Source organism: Lissotriton helveticus, chromosome 9 (assembly GCF_964261635.1).
Source record: "Lissotriton helveticus chromosome 9, aLisHel1.1, whole genome shotgun sequence".
NCBI lineage: Eukaryota > Metazoa > Chordata > Amphibia > Caudata > Salamandridae > Lissotriton > Lissotriton helveticus.
This window is the reverse complement of record NC_136070.1, coordinates 428,771,799-428,797,586: the sequence shown is the minus strand read 5'-3', so window position 1 is coordinate 428,797,586 and position 25,788 is coordinate 428,771,799. Positions and strand designations below refer to the sequence as shown.

General features: G+C 46.1%; 1 protein-coding gene across 1 annotated transcript in view; it reads right to left on the bottom strand.

The window, feature by feature from the left end:
* The window catches only part of AMN (amnion associated transmembrane protein), a 184,736-nt gene that overhangs the window by 16,030 nt on the left and 142,918 nt on the right, over positions 1–25,788 (bottom strand). The window contains exon 9 of the mRNA XM_078660223.1: positions 6,066–6,252. Coding sequence (XP_078516349.1) covers positions 6,066–6,252 — 187 coding nt within the window. The remainder of the gene's footprint in view (positions 1–6,065; positions 6,253–25,788) is intronic.

The window sequence follows — 25,788 nt, the reverse complement described above, 5'->3', positions numbered from 1 at the left end:
CAGTGGTAGGTAGGGGCAGATATTGCCGCCCCCTGGTCTCTATGTGAGTGCTGGGTTTCCTCACCCACCCTATCTCGAAGCCACTCTTTATTGTTAATAGAAGCATTGCCATCATTGGTGACGTAGGACAGGCAGTGGGAGACTGGTTGGAAGCAACATTGCAGGTCTGTGCGTGCACTCAATGTAACAAGCAGTGCGCATGGCCGTAAACAATATCACACTAGATCTTTATTTTAAAGCCAACCAGTCAACGATCGTGTTTTGCTGCATCCTTATGCTCGGCTTTCTTTCGGAAACATATGGTTGTATGACATTACAACGCATGTTAATAGATCGCATGCCATTACATCGTGGTTTTTACAACGCAACCAACTTGCGTCGGAGGGCGCTGGACTTAAGAGTAGTATAATTTACTATTCCAACTCCAGTCTACATACAGTAGGGAAGGTGTTGGATAGTAAATGATACTATTCCTTGTCCTTGAGCGCCATCCAGCGCAAGTCGTTGTAGCAACTTGCGTTCTAAAAACCGCGATGTAATGGCATCGCGATGTAACGACCGCGTTGTAAACGACGTTTCCCGAAACATATACCAGTAATATGCAGCAGCCAAATAAGGTTGTAGAAGTGCTGAAGATGCTTCAGCAGGAAGGTGGGGAGGACCTTCTGAAGCCAGGCGTATTAGGACAGGCTTGAGTGGGGGATTAGGCGCCCTCGCAGTGAGCAGCTGTGGTAGTTTTTGCTTGTACACCATCGAGGGGGAAGAGCGGGACTCTAGTAAGTATGAGGAGGGATGTAAACATGATTATACCTGCAGTTGGTCAGTTAGGTGGTATTGGAGGAGGCAGGTGCCAATCAGCAATATAGGGCAGAATGGTAAAAGCATCTTACCTGAGGTAGCCGAGGAGATGACCGAGTTAGGTGCCAGCTTGGTTGGTGAAGTAGCTGGGTGGGACCACACAGGTGGGCGAAGTGCTTCCTTGGGCTCTGATATTCAGCACCTGGGCAAGAATTGGCTACCGTGGTAATAACCTTGCAGAAAGCAATGGCAGTAATGCAAGTAGCCATTAGTAAGAAGGCTGCCTGCCAACATTGGGGTTGGGAATCTGTTTAATGTGAGTGGAGGAGGCAGTGGGCCAAGGTACCAAGGTACCAAAGGTGTCTAAAGATGGGGGAGGTATGCGAGCAGAAGTGCATGGATCACCTGAAGGCTGGCGTAGCAAAGGTAGGAAGATGTCTATAGATTGAGGAAGACTAGGGTGGGGAAAAGCCAAAAGCAGCTGGTAGGGCCTCCAGCTACGAATAGCCTACCTGGCTGGGTGACCTGATGTGTAAAGTTCACACAATTCCAGTGAAAGAGGCCGGTGGCAGCTTGTGAACACCAGCCTGAAGTGAAAGAGTGATTTGGGACTGCCTCCCAGGCAGCTGGCCCTGCAAACAGTACTGAATTTATCGATGTTAACATGGTTGAGCATGGGGGACAGACCCACTAGTAGAGTAGTGCACAACATGTATGTATGTATGTATAGACGTTCTTATAAAGCGCTATTACTGTCACCCACCGGGCATCCTGGCGCTAAGACTATTTCTGACACCGAGCAAGATTTTACCAACTTCTGATCTTACTACATTGTACTGGGGAACAGGTAGGTTTTTAGCTCCTTTTTGAAAATAGAGAGTACTTCCATGCTCCTAAGTCTCAGCGGTAAGGAGTTCCACAGTCGTGCCGCAGCAGTTCTGAAGGAGCGTCCGCCCATCCGAGTCCTCCGAAACTTGGGTACCACCACCAAGTATGCCGATGTTGATCGGAGTGTTCTTACGGGAGTGTACCAAGAGAAGAGATCCTGTAAAGGGACCGGGCCATGACTGTGCAGAGCTTTAAAAACAATACACAGAGCCTTAAAATTCACCCGTTGAGGAATTGGGAGCCAGTGAAGATCCCTGAGCGCCTTAGTGGAAGAGTCCGAGCGGCGTCGCGAAAGTGCCAATTTAGCGGCACAATTCTGAATCCGCTGGAGTTTACCAAGCACGGTAGATGGAGCCCCCAGAAGCAGTGCGTTGCAATAGTCAAGACGACTGAGAATTATGCTCCTCACTACTTCTGGTCTTACCGGTGCCGGGAGCAGAGGTAGAATCTTTCTCAGGGATCCGAGTAAAGCCATGCACGTAGCCACTGTCTTGTTTACTGCGGTGTCCAGTTGTAAATCGGAGCTAAACATGACCCCCAGATTCCGAACTGAGTCAGCAGGCAGATTAGAGCCCAGGAAGTCAGGAGGCCAAAAACCCTGAGGAAGGGGTCTGGAGATCCGATCCAAGGAGCAGTGTAATACCTCGGTTTTCGAGCTGTTAAATTGAAGGGAATTATTCCCTAGCCATTCTGCCGTGGCCCTCATGCATTGATGGAACACCTCTTGTGACACCCCACCCTTACCCTCAAATGAGAAGATAAGCTGGGTGTCGTCAGCGTAATTGGTAACTGTAATGCCAAACGACCTGATCAGTGCGATCAGAGGGCGGAGGTACAGGTTAAAGAGGATAGGGCTGATGGCCGAGCCCTGGGGAACTCCCTGTCCCACCCTCTTGATGTTAGATTGGTAGGGCGGTAGTGCAACTACCTGATGTCTTTGCCCAAGATAAGACACCAACCATTCAAGGGCCAAGCCTGACACCCCCGCCTCCGAAAATCTCCTGATCAGAGTAGCATGGTTGACCGTATCGAACGCGGCCGACATGTCAAGCAGCACCAGAAAAGCTGCCTGACCCATGTCGGCCCACATCCGAAGATCATCAAGCACAGTCACCAAAGCTGACTCTGTCCCGTGTGCCGGTCGGAACCCAAACTGAGCCACGTCCAAACAGTCGTTCTTCTCAAGAAAGTTGGATAGATGTTTTGTGGCCAGTTTCTCTAGGATCTTGATGGGAAATGGCAGGAGGGAGATGGGCCTAAAATTAGCTGGGCATGTGGGATCCAGATTTTCCTTTTTAAGCAATGGGGAAACCACCGCCAGCTTCCAGCAGTCTGGCACCCGAGCCGAGGTGAGGGACTGACAGCAAGTGAGAAACAATGGTGGAAACAGCTCTTCATGACAGAGTTTCCAGAATCTGGGTGGTAGCGGGTCAAAAGGTGACCCAGAGGACACCCCGTCAGCCATAGAACAGAAGTCCTCAAAAGATGGTAGAGGGAACGTGCTTAGCTCCACAGGATTAATGCGCTCCTTCCCATGGGTAAGATGGATGAATGCAAGGATGATGAGGCATTGTATTCAGTGGCGGTTCCCCCGCTATGGCGGAGGAGCGTCGCCTCACTGCTTTGAAGTAGTGAAAGAAAGGAAAAATAAAATGATAATAAGTTGATGTTATTATCATTTAATTTTGTCCTGCTGCTGCATCTTGGCTGGGTGGTGCAAGGTGAGGTGCTCTGCTCACAGAGCAGGGCATGGAGAGGAGTGGTAGGCACACTAAAGTTCACATGGCACTTTGGCCGGCCCGATAGGGCTGGCTAAAGAGTCATGCGCACTTAGCATGTTATCCACCCAGGCCGGGTGGAGAACATGCCCAGGCCCCCAGTCCCAGTCTGAGCACCGCACTACGGCCCTCAGACCAATCACAATGCAGCATTGCAGCGTTGTGATTGGCTCAGGGGAACCTGGATGTGCTTCCTGTTCTACAACTTCAGCCCGACGCCGAGGAGAGATGAGGTGGGAGAGACGCGGTAGGAGGAAAGTCTATTTTTCTTTTTAGACCAACTCAGGCCCCACCACCCCTGATCCATGCTGGCCTCAACTGATTGTATTATGAATAGGAGATTTTGGATAAAGATGCATGGAAGCGTAGATTTTAGGGCGCAGGACAAGCAAACCGATGAGCAGTAATGTGCCAAGAGAGCAAAAGAGAAGGCAAAGTCTGAGATTGAGAGGTCGAAAGTCACTAGAGGTAACATTAGAGCAGGTATGGCCGAGTAGTGGGCTTCTTGGGGTGTGGTGGGGATCAGAAGGAACCAAAGATTTTAAGGATGGAGTCTATGGGGGTCAGGGACCATATGGAGAGGGAGAAGGGGAAGGCGTCAAAAGTTGGGAAGGAAGCTGGCAGGAGGGTTCCTGGAGGGAAAGGGGAGCAAAAGTCAAAAGGGCTAAGTGAGTGCCAGAGTTTCAGACGAGAACTTGCAAGCACGAAGAAATCAAGAGGGGAGGTAGGCAGAAGTGACAGGAGGAAAAACCCGATGATTTAGAGAAGAATGTAGGAAAAGTAAGAAGTTGCCATGTATGGAGAGTAACATGCCTTAGTGGGTTCATCTTCAGAGTGCAACACGGGATAAGATATAGAAGGAAGAATTCACTGATGTTTTTAAACTCTGTTAGGAATCTTTGGCAAATGAAGGGTCAATGTCAGAGGAATGGGAGCTGGCCAGGCGTCTGAAAGTCCCCTTGACTATTTGGACCTTTTTTCTATATATGCCAGCATCTATTACAAACCCAACGTTATTTTGCCTACCATGCCACCTCAGTTTGGATCCAGCCATACACCTGACTGATGAGCCCTAATCAGGGCTAAGCTGGTCTTGGGTTGCTTATTTTTCGGTTCGGGAGGACCTGGCCTGGCAGTTTGGACTAGACTGTTCCTAATAGAGAAGGGTCAAGACTGGTTTGCATATGGCTGGGCTCAAACTTAGGTAGCATGGTGAGCAAAAGAACAATGGGTTGGAATGCTACTCAGAATAATTGCCAGTGGTTAGACAAATTGCAAGCATTCCTCTAATGACCTTTTGTGGGTTACTGTGGTGCCTCTGGGTGCTTACTTCCATGTGTCAGCATTCCATTCAACGCATATATTCCCTTTTCATTCTGGTGCCTGTGGCTGATGTTTTAGAACGGGATGGACATAACAATCATTACCAGTCTGGTAATGAAAAGACAAACTGAATGAGATACTCACTTATGAAACTGGTAAACTTGAAAAAAAGATACTATGGGGCAACAAGACCAGCTTGTGGACATTGGGTAAGTACTTGTCACTCGTCTTAAAACATTTGGCCTCTGCCTGAGAATAATTCAAAGCGGTACAAAAGGGGGTGGTGATGGACGGAGCATCTGAACCAATCAAACACTCACACCCAGTCAACAGATCTGGGTTTAATCCATCACTGTTCTTTAGCCCACTCTGCCACCCCAGTTCAGACATGGCCATATGCAAATCAGTCTGACCCTGTGCCTCATGGGAACAGTCCAGCCCGAACTGCCAAGCCAAGCCATGCCTTCCCTGGACCGGAATCAAGCTTCCTAGGACCGATTTCTGGCATTTCAGTCGACTTCAGCCAGGCTTGCTTGAATCCAGTGGCAAAGTGAGCAAGGGACTCACGTCTGAGCATACCCTGCCAACTTATGGCGAACAAAGCGGTACAAAAGGGGGTGGTGATGGACGGAGCATCTGAATAATTCAAAGGCACAGAAATCAGGAACTGGGATCTCTCTTCCAAATAGTCAGTCGCATATTATTTTTGTCTCTAGGCAGATATGGTTCTGGTAGCTTAAAGGAGGCCTCTTAGCACCTTCTTGTAGGTTCCAATGGGGTCTACAGTCACCCACGCCTCACGTCAGTTGGTATGTAAAAAACACCGGTGCCTACTACCTGTGTAAATACCACTACTTAGTAAGCAAGTAAATGCCTGCTGTAATCCTGGGCAGAGGTTGCTTTGTCACTTCCGGCGGTATGATGACAATTTCAGGGTTGTGAATTCCTTTTCATAGGATGCTCCAGCAGTGATGAATGTGTTTTCAGGTTTTCAGAGAGTTATGGAATTTTGGAAGCTTACTGCTGGAAGAAGAGGAAGTGAGTTCCACAGCAAAGGGGCCAAGACTGAAGCTCCGGGCTCCAGATCACCGTCTTTTGTAGCAAGGACTTTTAAGGAGAGACTTACTGTGGGACCAGGGTGATCCTACGTGTAGATCGAAAACATATATGACACAGCCACAGGACACGTCTTATAAGGTTAACAGAGTGTGAAAAATCAAGAAATATTAGCGCTAAATTTGTAAAATCACCGGAGTCTTTTATTACTAATTCACTTACCGTGATCGGCAACATCGGCCATGATGTCACTGGCCAGAAGCTTTGCAACAGACCCAGTTTCTGACCCATTTTTATCATCAATTAAAAGGATCTGTATTTCAGGGACTGCTTGACGAGGGAAGATTCTCAGGAAAGTCTGTGGCCTGTACACCTTAGAAATAGCCATCTTTGTACCAGCATACTTTGCCTTTTAAAAATCACAAAAGGGATTAAAGTTATGTGCTGCAGACTACTTGTGTTTTGCAATTAGTTACAATTCTTGCAAAACTGTAATGCCTTGCAAGTAAAGCCTTTCAATTTTTTTCTTAACGAAAATTGAAATTGTCTAGACAGGGAAGCATATGTAAGCAGAATCATCAAGGTTTCTACACACATTTGGAGATTGTAAAACTTTCAAACCTGCAGTTTACATAGGTATACATCCTATCTATATATATTCCAATCCGATCTAGTATAGGACAAGTGAGATAATGGTAAAACACAGTATATGTACTGGGATTTAAAGGTAGAATTTAAGAGCACGGACAGTACCAACATAGGCAAATTTCAACTTGTGTATGAGGCAAACCCTATTCTCCCACTGCTTACTTAGGAATTAACCTTCATTATGACCTGTTTACAACTGTAATGCTAAGTCCATTTCAAGCAGAAACCCTGTTTGCGCTAAAGCAGGATTCCAAGTTGGGCAATATATGCCCATGTTCTAATTGCATTTGTATGTTTTGCCCATGTGCATATTGTCCGCCTCACATACAGTGTAAGGCAGGTAAAATCTGGAGAGAACAGTTTAGCCAAATAGTATGAAATTAAGAAATGGGCACCGTAGAAGGCATCCTAGGGTGCTCAAATAGTCAAGATTAGTGCCCAATGTGGAGAAAAAAGGATGTATGCATTTCAACACCTACAGTAAATGGGTCTTCTTCAGGTGGTCCATTGGTACAAAGTAGGGAAAACATTATTCACCATAAGTTTTTAAAAATACAGAGAATGTAGCACCCAGGGCGAAGTGAGCCTTAGTCTAAGAGTGGCTGTGTCAGATTGTATTGGGGTGGCCACAGGGCAGACATCACCTACTGAGCCCCACCGTGATGGATGAGGTCATTTGCCTCTGTTGCCATGTTATGTTATGTTAACAAATGATTTATAAAGCGCGCTAACACCAATTGGTTTCTTGGCGCTAACAGACAGAAGAAGGACGACTACTTGAGCAAGGAATCGACGGAAATCTATTGGAATGCTTGATTGAAGAGCCATGTTTCTAATGCTTTCCTGAATGTAAGCAGGTCCTGACAGGACCGAATTTCCAAGGGAAGGGTGTTCCACAGACGGGGAGCCAGAGTGCCAAATCTGCAGCCTCCAGACCGTTTACGGCTGAACGATGGTATCTGCAAGAGACCCAGGTGGGCAGAACGCAAATTCCGCGATGGGACATACTTGATGATTAGATTGTCTATAAACCTTGGGCTCTTACAGTGTAGAGATTTGAAAATTAGGCACCCTGTCTTGAAAGTGCATCGCTGAGCCACAGGGAGCCAGTGGAGTTGCCTCAGTAGAGGGGAGGCAGATATCCAGCTGGGACGATTTAAAATCAGTCTCGGCGCATAATTCTGTACCAACTGAAGACGTTTCAAAAGAAAAAGCGGGAGGCCCAGATAGACAGAGTTTGCATAATCTAGATGGGAGATCACGGTCGCGATTACTACCTGAGTAATGGCTTCTGATGTTAGAAGACGTCGCACTTTCCGGATTTTCCGCAATTGGAAAAAACACTTGGAGACCACCTGACCTACTTGTGTTCTTAGTGAGAGATCACTATTCAGGGTGACTCCAAGTGTCCTTGCCGAGGAGGAGGGGATAGGGGCTTGACCTAGGTCAGGCGGCCAGTAGTGCGGGCCCCAATGCCTGGTACTGTCTCCAGTGAGCACCAGCTCGGTTTTTCCTGGATTCAGTTTTAGATGATTCTGGTCCATCCATGTTTGGATGAATCTCATTGTAGATTGGAAGGTGGAGATTGATGCTTCAGAATTGTCGATAGGGAAAATCAACTGCAAATCATCTGCATAGTTGAACACTGTTGTTTGTTGGTTTCTCAGTGCCTGGATCAGGGGGAATATGTAAATGTTAAACAAGTGTGGTGACAGGGAAGATCCCTGTGGGACCCCACATGTAATAGTTTGTTTGGTGCCAACTAATTCTCCAAGTCGGACTGCCTGTGAGCAGTTTTCCAGGAAGGATTTCAGCCAGCTGGCTGCAGACCCCTGGATGCCGGCCTGTGTGACACGATCGATCAAGATGGAATGGTCGACCGTGTCAAAAGCGGCCGACAAATCCAGGAGTACCAGGGCCTGGGGAAGACACTTGTCTACACCATCTCGGAGGGTGTCCAATACTGCCGTCACAACCGCCTCTGTTGAATGAGCGGGGCGAAACCCCGCCTGATGGGAGTCGAGGCGGTTGGATTCCTCCAAGAAGTTAGACAGGCACTTGGCCACATGTGCCTCCATTACTTTTGCCAGAAAAGGAAGTAGGGAGATCGGGCGGTAGTTTGCCTTACAAGTGGGGTCTGCCCCAGGTTTTTTGAGGAGTGGAATCACAGTGGCTTCCTTAAAGGCACGGGGCACCGAGCCAGATGATAATGAGTGGTTAAGGAGAGTAAGGGCAGGGGTGGGAAAGACAGAAAGGCATTCTTTTAAGATGTAGGGGGGACATTTGTCTGATGGAGCTCCGGATTTAATTCTTCCTAGAAGTTGCTGGAACTGTTCCGGGACGATCGGAGGGAACCTGCCTAGGGTGCTAAGGTTGTCAGAGTTGTTGGGGGTGGCTGATGTTAGTGGCGCCACCGCACTCAGGGGTTGAGCAATGCTGGCTTTTATGTCTGCTATCTTTTCAATAAAATAGGTATTGAGCGAATCACAGAAGGTTTGTGTCGAATCTACCCTTGGACGTATACTATCCAAATTTGTCAACTCATTAAAAATGGAAAAGATGTCTTTCGATCTATCAGTTGAGTTGAGAATACGGGCAGAAAAATAAGCGGTTTTGGAGGAAAGGATGGACTTCATATAGTCCTTCCTAGCCACAATAAATTTGCTCTTTGCGTCTGGAGCATAGTCGCAGCGCCATTGTCGCTCCAATTGGCGCAGGGCCAATTTCATTGCTTTTAGCTCAGGAGTGAACCATTTTTGAGCATCTGCTCGCCGGGCCAGTTTGATTGGCTTATACGGAGCGTGGATATCGCTGGCAGCTTGTAGCCAGCCCGAGAGTTTAGCTTCATGAATATTAATATCAGAGTGAGATAAGGGGGTAGTAGAGGCCAATGTCTCACAGAAAGCTGATCTGTCCAAGGAATTTCATCTCCTTGCTTGTCCACCTGCTTTTGTGATGGTAGGTCATGATTGAATTTAAGCAGGAAGTGATCAGACCATAGGCAGGGGGTGATAGTTGGGGTTGTAGTTATTGAGGTATTGGTCCAGATCTGGTCTAAGATATGACCTTTACAATGGGTGGGTGCTAGCACTCGTTGTGTAAAATTCAAGTTTGTGAGGAGCTCTGTGAGTTCAATCGAATGGGGGCCTTCCTGAGGGTCATTGAACCAATAATTAAAATCCCCTACCAGAACAATCCTAGCATGGTCCATGGCCAGATTAGCAATTTGCTCACTCAGTGCAAGAGGAAAGGATGGCATGGGGGCTGGGGGTTTGTACAAGAGAACACAGGTCACCATAGTGTGAGAAGTATCAAATTTTAACACCAGGTTTTCTGTGTCTGAGAGCTGTAAACAAGTCAGACTTGTGACTGTCAGCTTTCGACGAATAATAGCCGCTACCCCTCCGCCGGATTTACCTGAGTTACGGTCGGCATGGATAATGTAGTAGTCATAAGGGAGTGCCGCTATTATATCAGGGGCGGAATTCAGAGTCAACCAGGTCTCGGTAAGCAAAAGAATGTCTGGTTTTTCAGACTCTAATAATAAGTAAATGTCCATCTGGTGTTTTACCAGAGAGCGAGTATTGAGGTAAATTGTTGATAGGGAATATGTGGGGGATGGGGGAGCAGGGGTCCGTATGTATGCCCGCACTCAGTTTGTTAGATAGAGATATGGGGGGAGTACCGTTGGCTAGGATCCCGTGCTTCCTGACCCTATGGACCGCATCTCTAGACATGTGGCCCTGACCTTTGTTATATTTGAGCAGGTCAATGCTGGAATAGGAAAGTATTTGAGTAGCATGTCTGGTCCCAGGGTCCGTTTGGGCGCGGACGGGTGCAGACGGGCTTGCCTTTGGCGCGCCCGCTGCGCCCGTTCGCTGCGCTTCCTTGGAAGAGGAGCCATTTTATACCTTCGGGAAGGGGAGGGGCCGAGCGCTGCTCCACTTGCCAGCTCCTCAAGCAAGATGGTGACCGCAAGGAGATCGAGCCCGGGCAGCGCTAAATCGGCTGCAAAGGGGCTCTGAAAGCAGAGACCGATAATCGGGTCCCCGCTGGGCAAGTAAGTGCAATGTAGCGAATTTAGCAGTCAAATTCCCTAGATTCTGTTTACACACTACTTAAAAATACAAATAAAAAACACAAGTGCAGGTATCAGTAATTATTAAAATATTGGGTCACGGCAATTCAAACACGCAAATCCCGGCTTCCGCCTCAGGATAGAGCACAAGCACACTGTCAATCGGTGCTTGTGTGATCAGGGTCTTTGTACCTTCGGGAAGGGGAGGGGCCGAGCGCTGCTCCACTCGCCAGCTCCTCAAGCAAGATGGTGACCGCAAGGAGATCGAGCCCGGGCAGCGCTAAATCGGCTGCGAAGGGGCTCTGAAAGCAGAGACCGATAATCGGGTCCCCGCTGGGCAAGTAAGTGCAATGTAGCGAATTTAGCAGTCAAATTCCCTAGATTCTGTTTACACACTATTTAAAAATACAAATAAAAAACACAAGTGCAGGTATCAGTAATTATTAAAATATTGGGTCACGGCAATTCAAACACGCAAATCCCGGCTTCCGCCTCAGGATAGAGCACAAGCACACTGTCAATCGGTGCTTGTGTGATCAGGGTCTTTGTACCTTCGGGAAGGGGAGGGGCCGAGCGCTGCTCCACTCGCCAGCTCCTCAAGCAAGATGGTGACCGCAAGGAGATCGAGCCCGGGCAGCGCTAAATCGGCTGCGAAGGGGCTCTGAAAGCAGAGACCGATAATCGGGTCCCCGCTGGGCAAGTAAGTGCAATGTAGCGAATTTAGCAGTCAAATTCCCTAGATTCTGTTTACACACTACTTAAAAATACAAATAAAAAACACAAGTGCAGGTATCAGTAATTATTAAAATATTGGGTCACGGCAATTCAAACACGCAAATCCCGGCTTCCGCCTCAGGATAGAGCACAAGCACACTGTCAATCGGTGCTTGTGTGATCAGGGTCTTTGTACCTTCGGGAAGGGGAGGGGCCGAGCGCTGCTCCACTCGCCAGCTCCTCAAGCAAGATGGTGACCGCAAGGAGATCGAGCCCGGGCAGCGCTAAATCGGCTGCGAAGGGGCTCTGAAAGCAGAGACCGATAATCGGGTCCCCACTGGGCAAGTAAGTGCAATGTAGCGAATTTAGCAGTCAAATTCCCTAGATTCTGTTTACACACTACTTAAAAATACAAATAAAAAACACAAGTGCAGGTATCAGTAATTATTAAAATATTGGGTCACGGCAATTCAAACACGCAAATCCCGGCTTCCGCCTCAGGATAGAGCACAAGCACACTGTCAATCGGTGCTTGTGTGATCAGGGTCTTTGTACCTTCGGGAAGGGGAGGGGCCGAGCGCTGCTCCACTCGCCAGCTCCTCAAGCAAGATGGTGACCGCAAGGAGATCGAGCTCGGGCAGCGCTAAATCGGCTGCGAAGGGGCTCTGAAAGCAGAGACCGATAATCGGGTCCCCGCTGGGCAAGTAAGTGCAATGTAGCGAATTTAGCAGTCAAATTCCCTAGATTCTGTTTACACACTACTTGAAAATACAAATAAAAAACACAAGTGCAGGTATCAGTAATTATTAAAATATTGGGTCACGGCAATTCAAACACGCAAATCCCGGCTTCCGCCTCAGGATAGAGCACAAGCACACTGTCATGGGGTCTGTAATAGTTGGCTCTGCAAACTAGGCCACGTACACCGTTTCCTCCCTCGACTCCCCAGGGTACAGTGTGCCCAGTCAGAGGCTTCTTGAGAGGTGGTAAAGAAGTAAGAGTTCGGAGCTCAACAGGCAACCAACAAACACAATAAAATATTGTGCAGTCCAGTGCTTATATCTTAGTAAAAAGAATTCTTAGCAAAACAAACAACTAAACAGAGCAATTAGGGTTCTCAGCTATAGGGTTGAACTCCTCTTTGAGATGTTCAGTAAGGCACTCCACCCCTTCAATAACCTCTCCCCACTTTCAGAGCTTTCTAGTGTCTACAACCCCTGCTGTATGGCACAAAAGCTTAGACAAGGATTAGGCACAGGTGCACTTCACTCAAATGTACTGCAGGGTTTAGATGTGCAAAGCAGTTCAGTTCACTTTCACCGATTCAAGCTCTCCTAGTGAAAGTCTTAAGTTCACTCTGCAGAATTCTATTTCGTCAGTCTCTCATTCCACTCAGAGTTAGGCCTTTTGGTTACCTGTTTTTTTGTAGATAAAGCTATGGTGGTGTAGGGCATATGTTCAGCAGTCCCACTCCTGTGGCGGCAACTCTAGTACTTCAAAGACCATAGCAGCGACCTCTCTTGGAACTTGACCACTAGGTCAGATCAGCATTACTGGCTCACACAGCAGTACTCGCCTTCAGCAGTCTCCTAGTGTACACATGATTAGATGTGCCAGGTGCAGCCAGTCAACAGCAGGTGGGTGACTTCAGCAGTTTTGACCTCCAAGCCGATCACGGCTTTCGCGTCAACAGGAAGGATACCCAACTTCAACATTGGCCGCACCAGTCTCTTGGACACAAAGTAGGATGCCAATAACACAACAATGCTTGGCACTTCAAAGACTTGGTACAGTTCACTACAAGAACTGCTCAGGGAGACCAAGAGACCCCTTCACACACAGATTGCTCCATTTGCTACATTTTAGTCATCTGCTTCCTCTTTTTATTCCTGAAACTAGGACCTGGCTGGGCTTCTTCTCCTGGACAGTCTCTACTCCAGTAGCAACAGGCACACTCCTTCCCTTTCTCAGCAGGCAAATAGGTTTACAGTCTCTAGGTAGACCCTGAGAGCCTTCAGCAGAAACTGCAACCCCTCACCTCTGAGAGACTGACTGTCATGCAGACATCAAACCTGGCCACACAGCAGTCCTTTGACTATTTTGAAGAGCACTTCCTTCCTTGGAACTGTAACAAATTGAGGACGTTTGAATCCCACTTCTTTTCCTAATTTTCCAAACATGGGATGTGGATCTGATAGAGCGCGCGAGGCCACCCGACCAACAGTTTTCGCCGTTTCCGGCTTCAGGGCCCATATACTTTTCAAATCACCATATACATCGATCAGGTGACTTCACGAGCTCTATCAAGTTGGTGTGTGTGTGTTCCCTGCTACCAAATTTCGGTGCACCCGACTTACCATCCACCGATGCGGGTGCCTAATGACCACAATGAATCAGGGGCCTAGCTGTAAAAGGAAAGGCAGCAAAATGCAATTTCAAATGACATTCAATATTGTTTAAATGACCACGGACAACTGGAAGTTTTAAAATGTTTATCTAAAGTTCAATATTTTCTTGCATGAGATACAGTAAAATAAGGCAATCAATAACCAAGATAACGTAAATCACATAGGCAGAAAGAAATAATGACAAAGTAATCATCAAAGTATCAATGAAAATGTAACGAGAAAAGATACTATGCAAAGTCAGTATTAACTAAACAGTGATAGACTAAGTGTGTGTGACTATAGAAGAACTTATAATGAATAACACGCTTCACTTAAGGTGAATGGGCCTTTGAACAACCTAGGCAACGAAGTTCTAGACCATATCAGGAAATGACACACTGCTATGCAAAATATAATTTCTAACAAATGAGAAGGCATAGGAATAACTTTGCAAAATTATAAATGACTTTCAATAGTTGCGGAAAGGCATGGAAAATATCACATATGCAATGTTTAACTTTATTGAAGCAAAAGTTAGAAATTCAGAAGGTGCGAGATTTTCAAGAGGTTCATGGTAATATTTACCTAGAAAAGGTGTGGAAACCAAACCCTGGCCACGGGTCAGTTAAGGACAGGAAACCCTCAAGGAAGGATACCCCTCAATGGACAGCAGGTGCAGAATGGACACCCAGGACAGGACAGGATACCCTCAGAAAAGGAATCAGGACAGGACCCTCAGGACAGGACAGCAAACCCTCAGGACAGGACCCTCTTCAGGACAGGACCAAAATCCACAGTTCGGAAGCAACGCCTGCGCTCCACCCGCTCTGCAGCTATCGATCAAGACCCCGATTGGGTCAGCGAACTCCCAGCTAAGTGCCTTGCCAGCACTTTAAGGTTCAGTAAAACCTTAGTCTATGGTCAAATTCGGACAGAGTGCTCCGCAGCTCTCTGTATCTTCAGTCACCTATTGAGTGCGTTGGGTCAGTGACAGGTCAGCTAAACCAGACAAGTCGGACGGTTCACTGGGTGAACCCAGGGTAGATATACAGTTTGGGACAGTGTACCACCCCCCAAATGTTGCAAAGTGTCAGAATTCCCCAATTTCGATTGGTCCTAAGGTAGGGTTTGGGTAACACACCAATCACAATACACAATTTGAAGCCTTCATTAACATATTTGGGTACCGCCTAGCAGATTTTGGGTTCCCATGAGCTAACAGTAGCGCAAAAATACAATGTAACATATAAGAAGCCACATTCGCTGTTCTCGCAGGGCAGAGGTGACTTTCTCAGGAGCATCTCGCCCATTACTGCCAGCTGGCTATGTTCCATCAGCCAAGGTCCCTCGTGCTGCCGAAAGTCGCACAGGCGCAGAAGGGACCTCCAATATGGCTCTCCTCTCACTCAGACCCCCATTGCCCGCGGTACATGAAAAGTAAGCGAAAACAAATTAATACATAATAATGTCATTATGAAAAACACATCACAGGGTTTGTACTTTTAACTCATCATCAAGAAATAAATTTATGCAATTAAATGTTAGCTACATTTAGACGAAACACAAGAGCAGTGGCACAAGCAGTACCACATGATAAGCACAGCTATGAATTACGCATGCGCATAACTTTCCCTCCACTTCTGCAGACGCGTCAGGACACGTGAGTGTGGCTGACGCATGCGCAGTAACTAAATTACAAGCGACGGCCATTTTTAAAAGGACATGGATTAATTTCATTAGAAATACACATAGGCAAGCGTCTTAAACTTTACTCAAACTTAATATAAACGTTAGTAAAACATACACGGGTTACCTTATTACACATAAATGAGGTTCTTGATTTCGGCAAGCCGCAAAATATGCGAAGCTTTGCTTCATCAATCCCCTCTTTGATGATATCTACTATCATCACAAATTATAATGGAACCAGATGCCAACTTTCTTTCACACTTTATAAAGTTCTATTTCTTCCAGCAACCGTTCTAGCTTTTCTCTTTCAGTTTTAGCAGGGTGAGAAGTCTTCACCTTTTTGTATATTTGATCATTCACTTCCTCTAATTCCATCTCATCCACACTTCGTTTCACTCCTCTTGCATTAACCTCGTGCTTTCTGGTGCGCTTGCGGTATTTACAGCATAAGAAAATGGAAAGTATAATAAGACCTATAATACCAATTGGCATCAGAATTTTGAATAATAAGCTTTTACCTATGCCAGCAAGCCAATGACCTACATTTGAGAGACCATCTACCAGTCTCTTCCAGGCACTATCAACCTCGAGTGGTTTGAGTTCCTTTGCCAAATTAGTAATGTTTTTCACATATCTTTTGATCTGTACACTTTTATCCGGAATATAAGTGCAACAATGTTGCGCCTTCAACATCCGGCAGACTCCGCCCTCTTTCGCTAATAAGGTGTCAAGAGCAAGCCGATTTTGTAAAACCATTGATCTGATCGCAACCATTTCAGTGTTGACCAGCAGAAATCCATGAGCTGTTTCAGTAGACAGCACATCTACTATAGTAGACAATTTGCAAATTCTGTGAGTGTTCAGAACCACTCCCACTCCAGGTATCAGTGCACTGAAAATACTACCCATAATTTCACCTATACTTTCTCTTTTACTACGCACTAAGCCATTAGTATCTTCATTGCTTCCAGCTTTTCCATTCACATGGTATATTTTCGGGAAAACAATGCCAAAGTAGCAGCTTCCATACCAGTGATCCGGCAATTTGAAATAAGCCTTGTCCCCACAAATATAATAAATTCCAGGAAACACAGGCTCTGACCCATTTTTGAAACCCCAACCTCCAATTACCTTGTAATTATGTTCGCATTCACTGGAACCAATGAAAACATTGTTATAATAGCTAGTCTTCTCGCGGTGAAGACATAGCTTGCCTTTCTTTTCAAAATCCAGCAACAGAGCAGGACCCGCTCCACCAGATGAGGTGCCTTCCATGTTTTCTGCCCATTTTGGCTTTTTCTGACTTTCGTCATTAGCCTTCTTCTGAATTTTAATTCTCCTTTTCTCTGCCATGTTCAGGAACATCTTTTCCTGCTCACGCAAAGAACAAGTCAAGTTATCTCTGTGTGCGTCTGCTATGTCAATGTTCCCTATGGTCAGAAAGTAGTCTCCCATATATCTTATGGTGTCAGTTTTGGTATGTACAGGATTCAGGTTCCCACGTATAGGAAGTTCAGAAAAGATCACGTCATTGTTAGAGTAATAATACTGTAACGGTCCCCTTTTGTAAAATAAACTAGCTAAAATGCTACAGGAAATTCCATATGTTAATGGCAGATGATGGTATGTCACGCCTTCAGCCACCGAAGTAGGTAGCTTCATGCAGACATAGCAATCTTCAATTTCCATAGTCTCTACATAGTGTATTAACAAGTTTGCAAAAACATTTAAATGTGTCCTGTTCTTCATGCCATGATAATGTAGTCCTTTCTCATCTGATGCTTCTAAGTCTCGTTTAGTTTGTCTCAATGCTCTCTCATGTCTTTCTACACTCTGTGTTGTCAGCTCCTCATTGTCAGTATTTACAACTTCAGTAGGGACAATGTTAGTATCTTTACTTACAGCAAAGGGAATGAAAATTGTTAATCCTATCCAGATAACTATCAGTACTACTATACTACATATACACACCTTGCAACACGTCTTAAAACGGCTGCAACTAGGTCTACCATTCACTGTTGAATCAGACATTTTTGCTTAGAAGAAGTCTCCTGAACCCCTCTTTGTGGCTTTACACAATTAGCTTACTTTGTGCAAATTCACGGTGGCTCGTCTTCTTCTTCAGCTGAGTACTCTGGGACAGGTTCTCCGTCACTCACGTCAGTTATATCAAGATCTTCAAGCTCCTCCAATACCAGTGTCCATTCAGGAGACTTGTACTTTTTGTTTTGTCTTTTTAATCGCTCACTCCTTCTTTTGGAAGAGTCTTCTTCCTGCTCTGCTATTCGAGCACTTCTTCTTGCTTCTGCACGTTTTTCTTCCACTGTCTTTATTCTTAGTCTCAGTCTTTTTACAAACCTAGGCTCAAGGTTGTTTCTTTTCTTTAGTCTCTTAGTTGGTACTTGGACTTCACTTTCTTTTCTTCTTCTCTTGTTCTCTTTATCTTGTGGTAATTCTTCTCCACTTTCTTCTCCTACTTCCCTTATCTGACTAGTTCCAGGGCTAGCATCAAATTCTTCTGCCTGGTTGCTAATCTGGCCTTGTTCAGGAATATTTTGTTTTTGGCTTTCAATTGTCTCTGTTTCTGTTTCTGTTTCCTGAACCCGTTTTTCTAACCCTATCTGATCCTGTTCAAGCACTTCGATCTCTTGATTTTCTTCTGCTCGAACTATTACTTTATGTCTAGTCTGTCCCTTATCCACATCAGGAGTTAATGGAGGGGTATCGAACACTTGCTCTGTATCCTGCACTTGTTCAGTATCAGGTACTTGTTCAGTCTCAGGTACTTGTTCAGTATCGGATATTTGTTCAGTCTTATTCACTGGATCTATATCAATCACGTGCTCTGTCCCTGTCTGACCTTCTCCTTCCTCAGTTTTGATTTGAATCTCAAGTGGCTGAGGTTCTTCGCCTGTGCCTTGCTTTTCCTGACTAGTCCACTCTCTACCTTCACTAAGTCGTTCTCTTGTTCTGATAGGATCTTCGGTCAGATCAATCATCGGTATCCATTCCTCTGGCCATATGCTTGGCAGCTCGTCTTCAGCTACTCCTGGCTCAGTTTCCTGGACCTCTTCAGCAGGCTGGTTTCTTGGCAGTTCGCAGTCAACTACTCCTGGGCCAACGTCTGCTGTTCCTGCAACCTGACTGGTGCTGGGCTGCTCGTTGTCAGTTGCTACTGGTCTGGCTTCTTCAGGGTCCTCTGCTGGTTGCCCTGGTTCTTCAAATCCTTTGTCTGGCAATACCTTCTGGGTGTGTCCGGCGTGGATCCACTGGGGAACACCTGCGACTTTCACTGCAGTGGTTGTTACCAGGATTACTTGGCGCTTCTTTCCCCACCTGGGTGCCAGACAGCTTGATCGAGTGTGCTTCTTTATTTTGACCCAGTCTCCTGGAACCAAGTTGTGGAGAGGAGTCGTTGGATTAAGGATGCCGTCGTCTCCAATCTGGCGAGAGATAGAACGCACTTGGTCACCCAATCTTCTGCAGTATTCAAGCACCAAATCATCAGTAATACTCAACAGTTTGCTTCCTGGCACCCATGCTTGTCTCATCACTCTTCCCATAATGATTTCATGGGGACTTAGGCCTGTCTTGCGGTCTGGAACACTTCTCAGTCCCATCAGGACCAGGGGCAGGGCCTTCACCCAGTTCATGCCAGTAGCATCTGTCAGCTTTGCTAGTCTGTTTTTGATAGTTCCATTTACTTGTTCCACTATTCCAGAAGCCTCTGGATGGTATGCACAATGAAGTTTCTGCCTTATCCCAAAGGCCTTACACAGTTCAGCCATTATTTCATTGTGGAAATGTCCACCCTGGTCTGATTCAATAATGTATGGTATTCCGAACCTAGGTATCAGTTCTTTTAGTAAACACTTCGCTACTGTCAGTGCGTCACTTTTGGGAGTAGGGTAAGCTTCTACCCATTTCGAAAATACGCACACAATGACAAGGACATATCGTTTCCCTTCACAACGGGGCATAGTGATGAAATCAATCTGTATTTTTATAAAGGGACCCCCTGACCTCCCAATCTTGCTCAGTTCAACCATTGTCCTCTTGCCTGGGTTCATCTGTTGACATGACAGGCACCTCTGGCAGAGGGACTCTGCTACCTTCCTGAATTTCTTGCTGTACCAAGTCTGTTGAAATACCAGAATCATGGCATCCCTACCAATGTGTGATCCTTCATGTATTAATCTTGCCATAGTGCCAAGCAAGTGTCGGGGTAACACAGGCATACCAGTTGGACCTATGATGACACCATCCACACGTCTCGGTCTACATCCATCCTCTTTCCATTTTTCTCTTTCTTGCCAAGGAGCCGACTCCTGCCACTCTCTCACCTCATCCCATGTAGGCACTTCCTCAAACACCTGAAGCTGGCAGCTGGTTCCTGGCCCCCCTCGTTTTGGATTTATAACATATCGATCTTTGGCACACCATTGAGCCACTCGATCAGCATAATCGTTTCCCAGTGATACTCTGTCCATGCTCCTTTGATGAGCAGCACATTTTACCACTGCCAGTTCTTTGGGCAACTGGATGGCCTCTAAAAGGTCATGAACAACTTTTGCATTCCGAATGGGAGTACCTGAGGAAGTCATGAATTCCCTCTGCATCCATAATTGGCCAAAGTCATGCACAACGCCATAACAGTACTGACTGTCAGTATACACTGTTATGCGTAAGTCCTTCCCAATTTTGCAAGCCATTATCATGGCTATCAATTCGGCTACTTGTGCAGACTTGATGTTATATAGGTAACCTGCTCGTTCAATCTTTTCGAAAGACACTACTGCATAAGCAGCACTCAAGCCTCCTAATTCATGTCTTAGGCAGGAACCATCCACAAATAGTTCTTTATCATGCTCAGGCAATGGCACTTCTTTTATGTCTGGGCGTGGCTTGGTACTGAACTCTGTCAGATCAATACAATCATGTTCATCATCATCCCTACCTTCCATTTCCGAGGGGTCGGGGAGTAAGGTGGCAGGGTTCAGAATACCGCACCTAACAATGCTTACATTTGCTGCACCCACAAGAATCCTCTCGTATTTAGTCAGCCGACTAGGGGTGAGATACTGTGTTTTAGTTCTGGTCAATAGAATTACCACTCCATGTGAAACATAAACAGTCACAGGATGTCCCATGACAATGGACTCACTCTGTTCCAAACTTGCACAGGTAGCAGCTACTGCTTTTAGACAGCCTGGTAACCCAGCAGCTACTGGGTCCAGTGTGGCAGAGAAATAGGCCACAGGCCTCCTGGTTGTGCCATGTTCTTGAGTCAGGACTGACAATGCGCAATTATCGCGAGTGTCACAGAAAAGGGCAAACTCTTTTGAATAATCTGGCATTCCCAACGCAGGGGCTGTACACAGACAGTTTTTCAATCTTGTGAAAGCCATTAGACTTTCATCGTCCCACTGTACAACATCTGGCATTCCTCTCGTGGTCATTTTTATCAAGGGCCTGGCTAAGGCTGCAAATCCCAGAATCCACTGCCTGCAGTACCCTAATACACCCAGGAACATTCTGACTTCCTTTTGAGTACGGGGCAACTGCATCTTTTGAATTATTCTTACTCTTTCTGAAGTGACTTTTCTGACACCCTTTTCTATCTGGTGTCCTAGGTATTTCACTGATTTTGCACAGAACTGTAGTTTGTCAGGGGACACTTTATGCCCTTTCTCACACAGGTGATTTAGGAGGGCAATGGTGTCAACTACACAGTCCCTGTGACTTTTAGACGCCAATAGAAGGTCGTCTATGTACTGCACTAATACAGAGTTCCCAGGTAAGGTCAAAGTCTCTAGACATTTCTTCAAGATCTGATTAAAGATAGAGGGGCTCTCTGTATACCCTTGAGGGACCCGGTTCCAACAATACACGTGACCCTCGAAGGCAAATGAGAAAAGAAATTTGCTGTCGGGGTGCAGGGGTATCGAAAAGAATGCATGACACAAATCAATCACAGTGAACCACTCAGCATCCCAAGGAATCTGGTACAGAATTACTGCAGGGTTTGGGACAATAGGGCAGCAAGGAACTACAATTTTGTTAACCTTTCTCAGGTCCTGCACTACCCTATACTTGCCACTAGGCTTTTTGATGCCCATAATCGGTGAGTTGCATGGGCTGCTCATCACTTCCTGTATGATGTTTCCTTCCAATAATTTTTGTATTTCCAGAGTGACACCTGCTTTCACCTCAGCATTCATTCGGTAGGGCCTAGTGTTAGGATATACTGCATTGTCCTTGATGGCTATTTGTATGGGGTCCACATCTTTCATCAGCCCCACATCCTTTCCAGTGAAATCCCACACCTCTGGCTTTACAGCTTCCTGTAGTTCTTGGGGCAAGTCCTGCAGGGTCAATCTTTTAAGTTCTGAGTCAGGTCTAAGCAACAATAATTTATAAATGCCGTCTTCATCTGGGGTCTGTATTTCAACACCTTTTGGTGTGCAAAAGATGGTACAGTTCATTTTGCACAGCAAATCACGTCCCAGTAAATTTACTGGACTGGTGTCACAGACGACAAATCTATGCATCTGTTTAAAATTTCCAATTGAAATCTCCATTGGTTCGGTAACAGGAGTACTAATCAATTGATTAGATACACCCACTACTTGGATATTTTCTCCCGAGAGGGGTAGGTTTGGAACGTCCACTGTTCTCACAGTAGAACGGGTAGCGCCAGTGTCCAACAGAAAGGTGACATCATTTCCGTCAACCTTTCCTTCAATATATGGTCCAGACTGGTCTACCGGCAAGGAAGCGCCAAGTACGCACTCCTCGTCCTCCCCTCTCAGGCCCCGTCAGTCCTGATCATTACAAAGGAAGGTATCATTCAGCAGATACTGCGAAGTTGCTGTATTTCTGTTCTCCCCGCTTTCCCAAACCTCTATCTCTTCATTTTCTGCCTGTCTTCCCCTGTATACCTGCTTGGGTGCTCGAGGCACCTGAACTGTTTTTACCTGGGGTTGAGTCTTTCTTGGTCTTTCTTTCTGCGTCTGTGGAATTAAATCAGGAGTTTTCTCATTAACATCGACTAATTGGGGACACTCGTTTCGCCAGTGTCCAATTTCGCCGCACTGATGGCAGGGAAATTTTTTCATAGCCTCTTCCCTGCTAAATTTGGGCCGGGGCTTTCCTCCACCCCCTCCCCCAGGACTTTTGTTCTCAGCATTTTTAACCATGTTACTCAATTGTTTTTCCTGTTGTTCTGCGAGCTTCACCTGAGCCCACATAACCTTCTCCTTAAGGGCCTTTTTCTTTTCTGCCATCTCGTCCTCGCAGTACTTAGCGTACCGCAGGACCTCATCCATTTTCTTAGTATGCCAACAGATTTTATTGTCTTTTATCCACTGACAAATTTCAGGTCTTAAACCATTTACAAACCTGTAAATAAAGTGTGTCATATCCTTCAGGTCGATGTTGTCAATACCACTGTATGTTTTAAATACCTGCAATAACCTCTCATAGAAGGAGTGCACTGTCTCGTCCCTTTCCTGTGTTGTTCTATCTATTTTTGTCCAATCAGTTTCCTTAGCGGGCACCTTTTCTTTCAAGTGCTGAATTACCTGCTCATATTTTCGCATGACTTCCTTTGATGGCTCCCCTGTTTCCTTGTTTCTGGGATACTCTTCACTGGGCCAATTTATGTTTATTTTACACTGGGTCCATAAATCTACTGGAACCACAATGTCGAAAAACCCATCCAGGTCTTTCCACAGACATTTCTGTACCTTCACGAACCTCTCCACCTGCCGGTACCAGTCAACTGGTTTCTCTCTTAATTTTGGAAAATCGTTCGTGAAGGACACAATATCCTGCCTAGACCAAGGGACATGCACATATTTCCCTCCCGGAACTTCGCGCATGGGGCATAACTGCTCAGGTTTTTCTACCTCTCTTAAAGCAAACTCGGGAGTCACTTGTCGGGAGCGAACCTCTTCCCTCTTTTTCGCCCACCTGCTTCTCCATTTTTCCACATCTCCCCATTTCTGCAGTACCCCCATTAATTCTTTAATCTGCAACTTCTTTCCCGCCACATTCAGGTGTTCTATATCTTTGTCTGAGAAGTCTGCTCTGTACGGTTTCTGTAAGGGCTTGGATTTTGAGATATCTACCCCCATACTAACTGCTGTTTCGGTCAGTTTTTCATGGAGCACTCTGGTGTTCCTTGTAAAGCTTTTACATATGAACGACAATTCTTCTTCAGAGTAGGTATTCAATCGATCCAACCCCACATTTCCTGCCATTAATTCCTCTATTTCAACCCTCAGCTTGTAAAGGTCTAAAGGCTTTGTTTGCGGAGTCTGCTTCTCTAATTCACGACTCCAACTCTCAATTTCATCCGGAGTTACCAGAGAGACATTCCTAGTACCTGTTGCTGTCTCTAATTTAATTTCTTTTGTATTAAAAGGATTATACCTCTGCTGCAATCCCTTTCCGGTCGGTTTGTTTGGCAAGTCCAAGAACGCCACTTCAGACTCGCATTCACTGGACTGATCATCTATGATGATTGGTTCCTGTCTCGGGGTTGCTATGACTGGGGTCATGACTGGAGTAATCGAATTTCCCTGACCATTTCCGTATAATGGGACCACCGGTCCAATAGTTACTGGAATAGTCAATGCCTCAGGACTGGTATTTATCTGAGAAATTTTCTGAATTATTTCTGTTCTTTGTCTAGCTAGAGCCTCTTGCTCCTTTTCCACTAGTACCCTTCTTAGAGTTGTGTCATGTAATATCTGTGGGGTCAATGGAGGAGTAAAACTCGGGGCAGTAGGATGCGTTTCACTTGGTCCTCCACCATAATTTGGTTTCGGGAATAAAGTTCCAGTATTAAAGGACCTGCTCTCTTCCCTATAGGGAGGTTGAACAAAAGGCAGTCCTGAATTCGAGGGTTTCTCTTCGCTTTCATACAAGGATCTGGGAAAAAAGGGTTTTGTACGTGGATAATTTTCTTCCTGACTTGCGGGCACTTTGGGATATATATCCCTTGTTTCCGCCAGTTCGGGTTTCTCAGGATAGGGTAATACTTGACCACCCCCTCCCAGTCCCAGGGACCTGTCTTCTTCCTTTAGGAAGTGGCGTCGGGGAACATCTCCTACACTGGAAGGTCGGGTTCCCTCATTGTAAGGTGGCGGACTTCTGGTACAGATGTCATCTATTAGTTCATCATCTGAATCCCCCAGGGCCCCCCAATGCTTACATTTTTCAGTACTTTTCTCACCCGCTCCAACGTTACGACATGCCGGCATCATGGGAAACAGACCCTCAACAATCATGCTCTGCCTCCACTGTTTCATCCTTTTATCCCTGGACTCCTGTTTCAGCCTGGGGTACCACTTGGTCAAACCCTTGTCCATTCGGGGTCTTTCTCTTTCAAAAGCCTCAATCTCCCATTCCTCTAATGCCTCATACTGCGTTAGTCTCGGTCTGGGATGCAGTTCATTCATTCGGGTTCTTAAATTAAATAAGATCCTACCATTGAAAGTACCATCTAACGGAAAAGCCAATACTCCGTCATCTTTTGTGTACTTCACCCAATTCTCCAGCCACACACAGGTATTGTACCCTCGGTCAAACATCATGAATGAGGCGGGAGTATTGGGTGCTGGGACAAGAACACCTTCCCTTGATTTAATCGGTTTGTCCGTTTTAAAATAATTTTTCACCTTATTTACAAGGGACATTTTTCTCTTGGTTCCGTACATGATATCGTATCTGTTAGCCTTCCACTGATCCCTTTCAAACCCTTGGTTTCTTGGATCGGGTCTAGTCTCTGGACTATACGAGTGCCACATACGTTTTCTGCGTTAACTTTGTTTACAAACTACCTCCAATCAGAATGCGCTTCAGAAAATTCGTGCAACCAATGGGTGCGCGACACAAAATAAGCTCCGCCAATGGGTGCGCGGCCCCTTCGTGAGACAGTTCCCACGCTCCGGCGCTCACCCCTCCTTTACAATTTCAGCTCCGCTACCCGCCCGCTGTGTCCACCAATCCCAGCGCGGCACAGAGTGATGTCAGAGGCGCTTCGCGACTGACTCCCTCCCTTCACAAGGTAACGGAAACTTTCTTTCTTTTAAAGTGCTCAGTGCTTGGTTAATTTACCACAAATACACATTCGCCACAGTGCTCAAGTGTCTAGACAGAGAAAGAGTTCTTTTACTGCAAGTAAACTACTTCCATTTACTTTTCACGCGCTGCGGGCAGATCTCTTCCGCCTACCCTTCACTCTAGCATCGGTGAACCTGTTATTCCCCTAAACTCATCCACTTCTTTCCGGGATATGTTCCGAGTTTAAGATTTCTCAGCGGACCCCTCTGCTTTCACGCTAGCTCCGAGGAACCTGCTACTCTTCCGATGTGACCCTTACTAGGTTACGCCACTATGGGAATTTTGCCAATGAACCCCG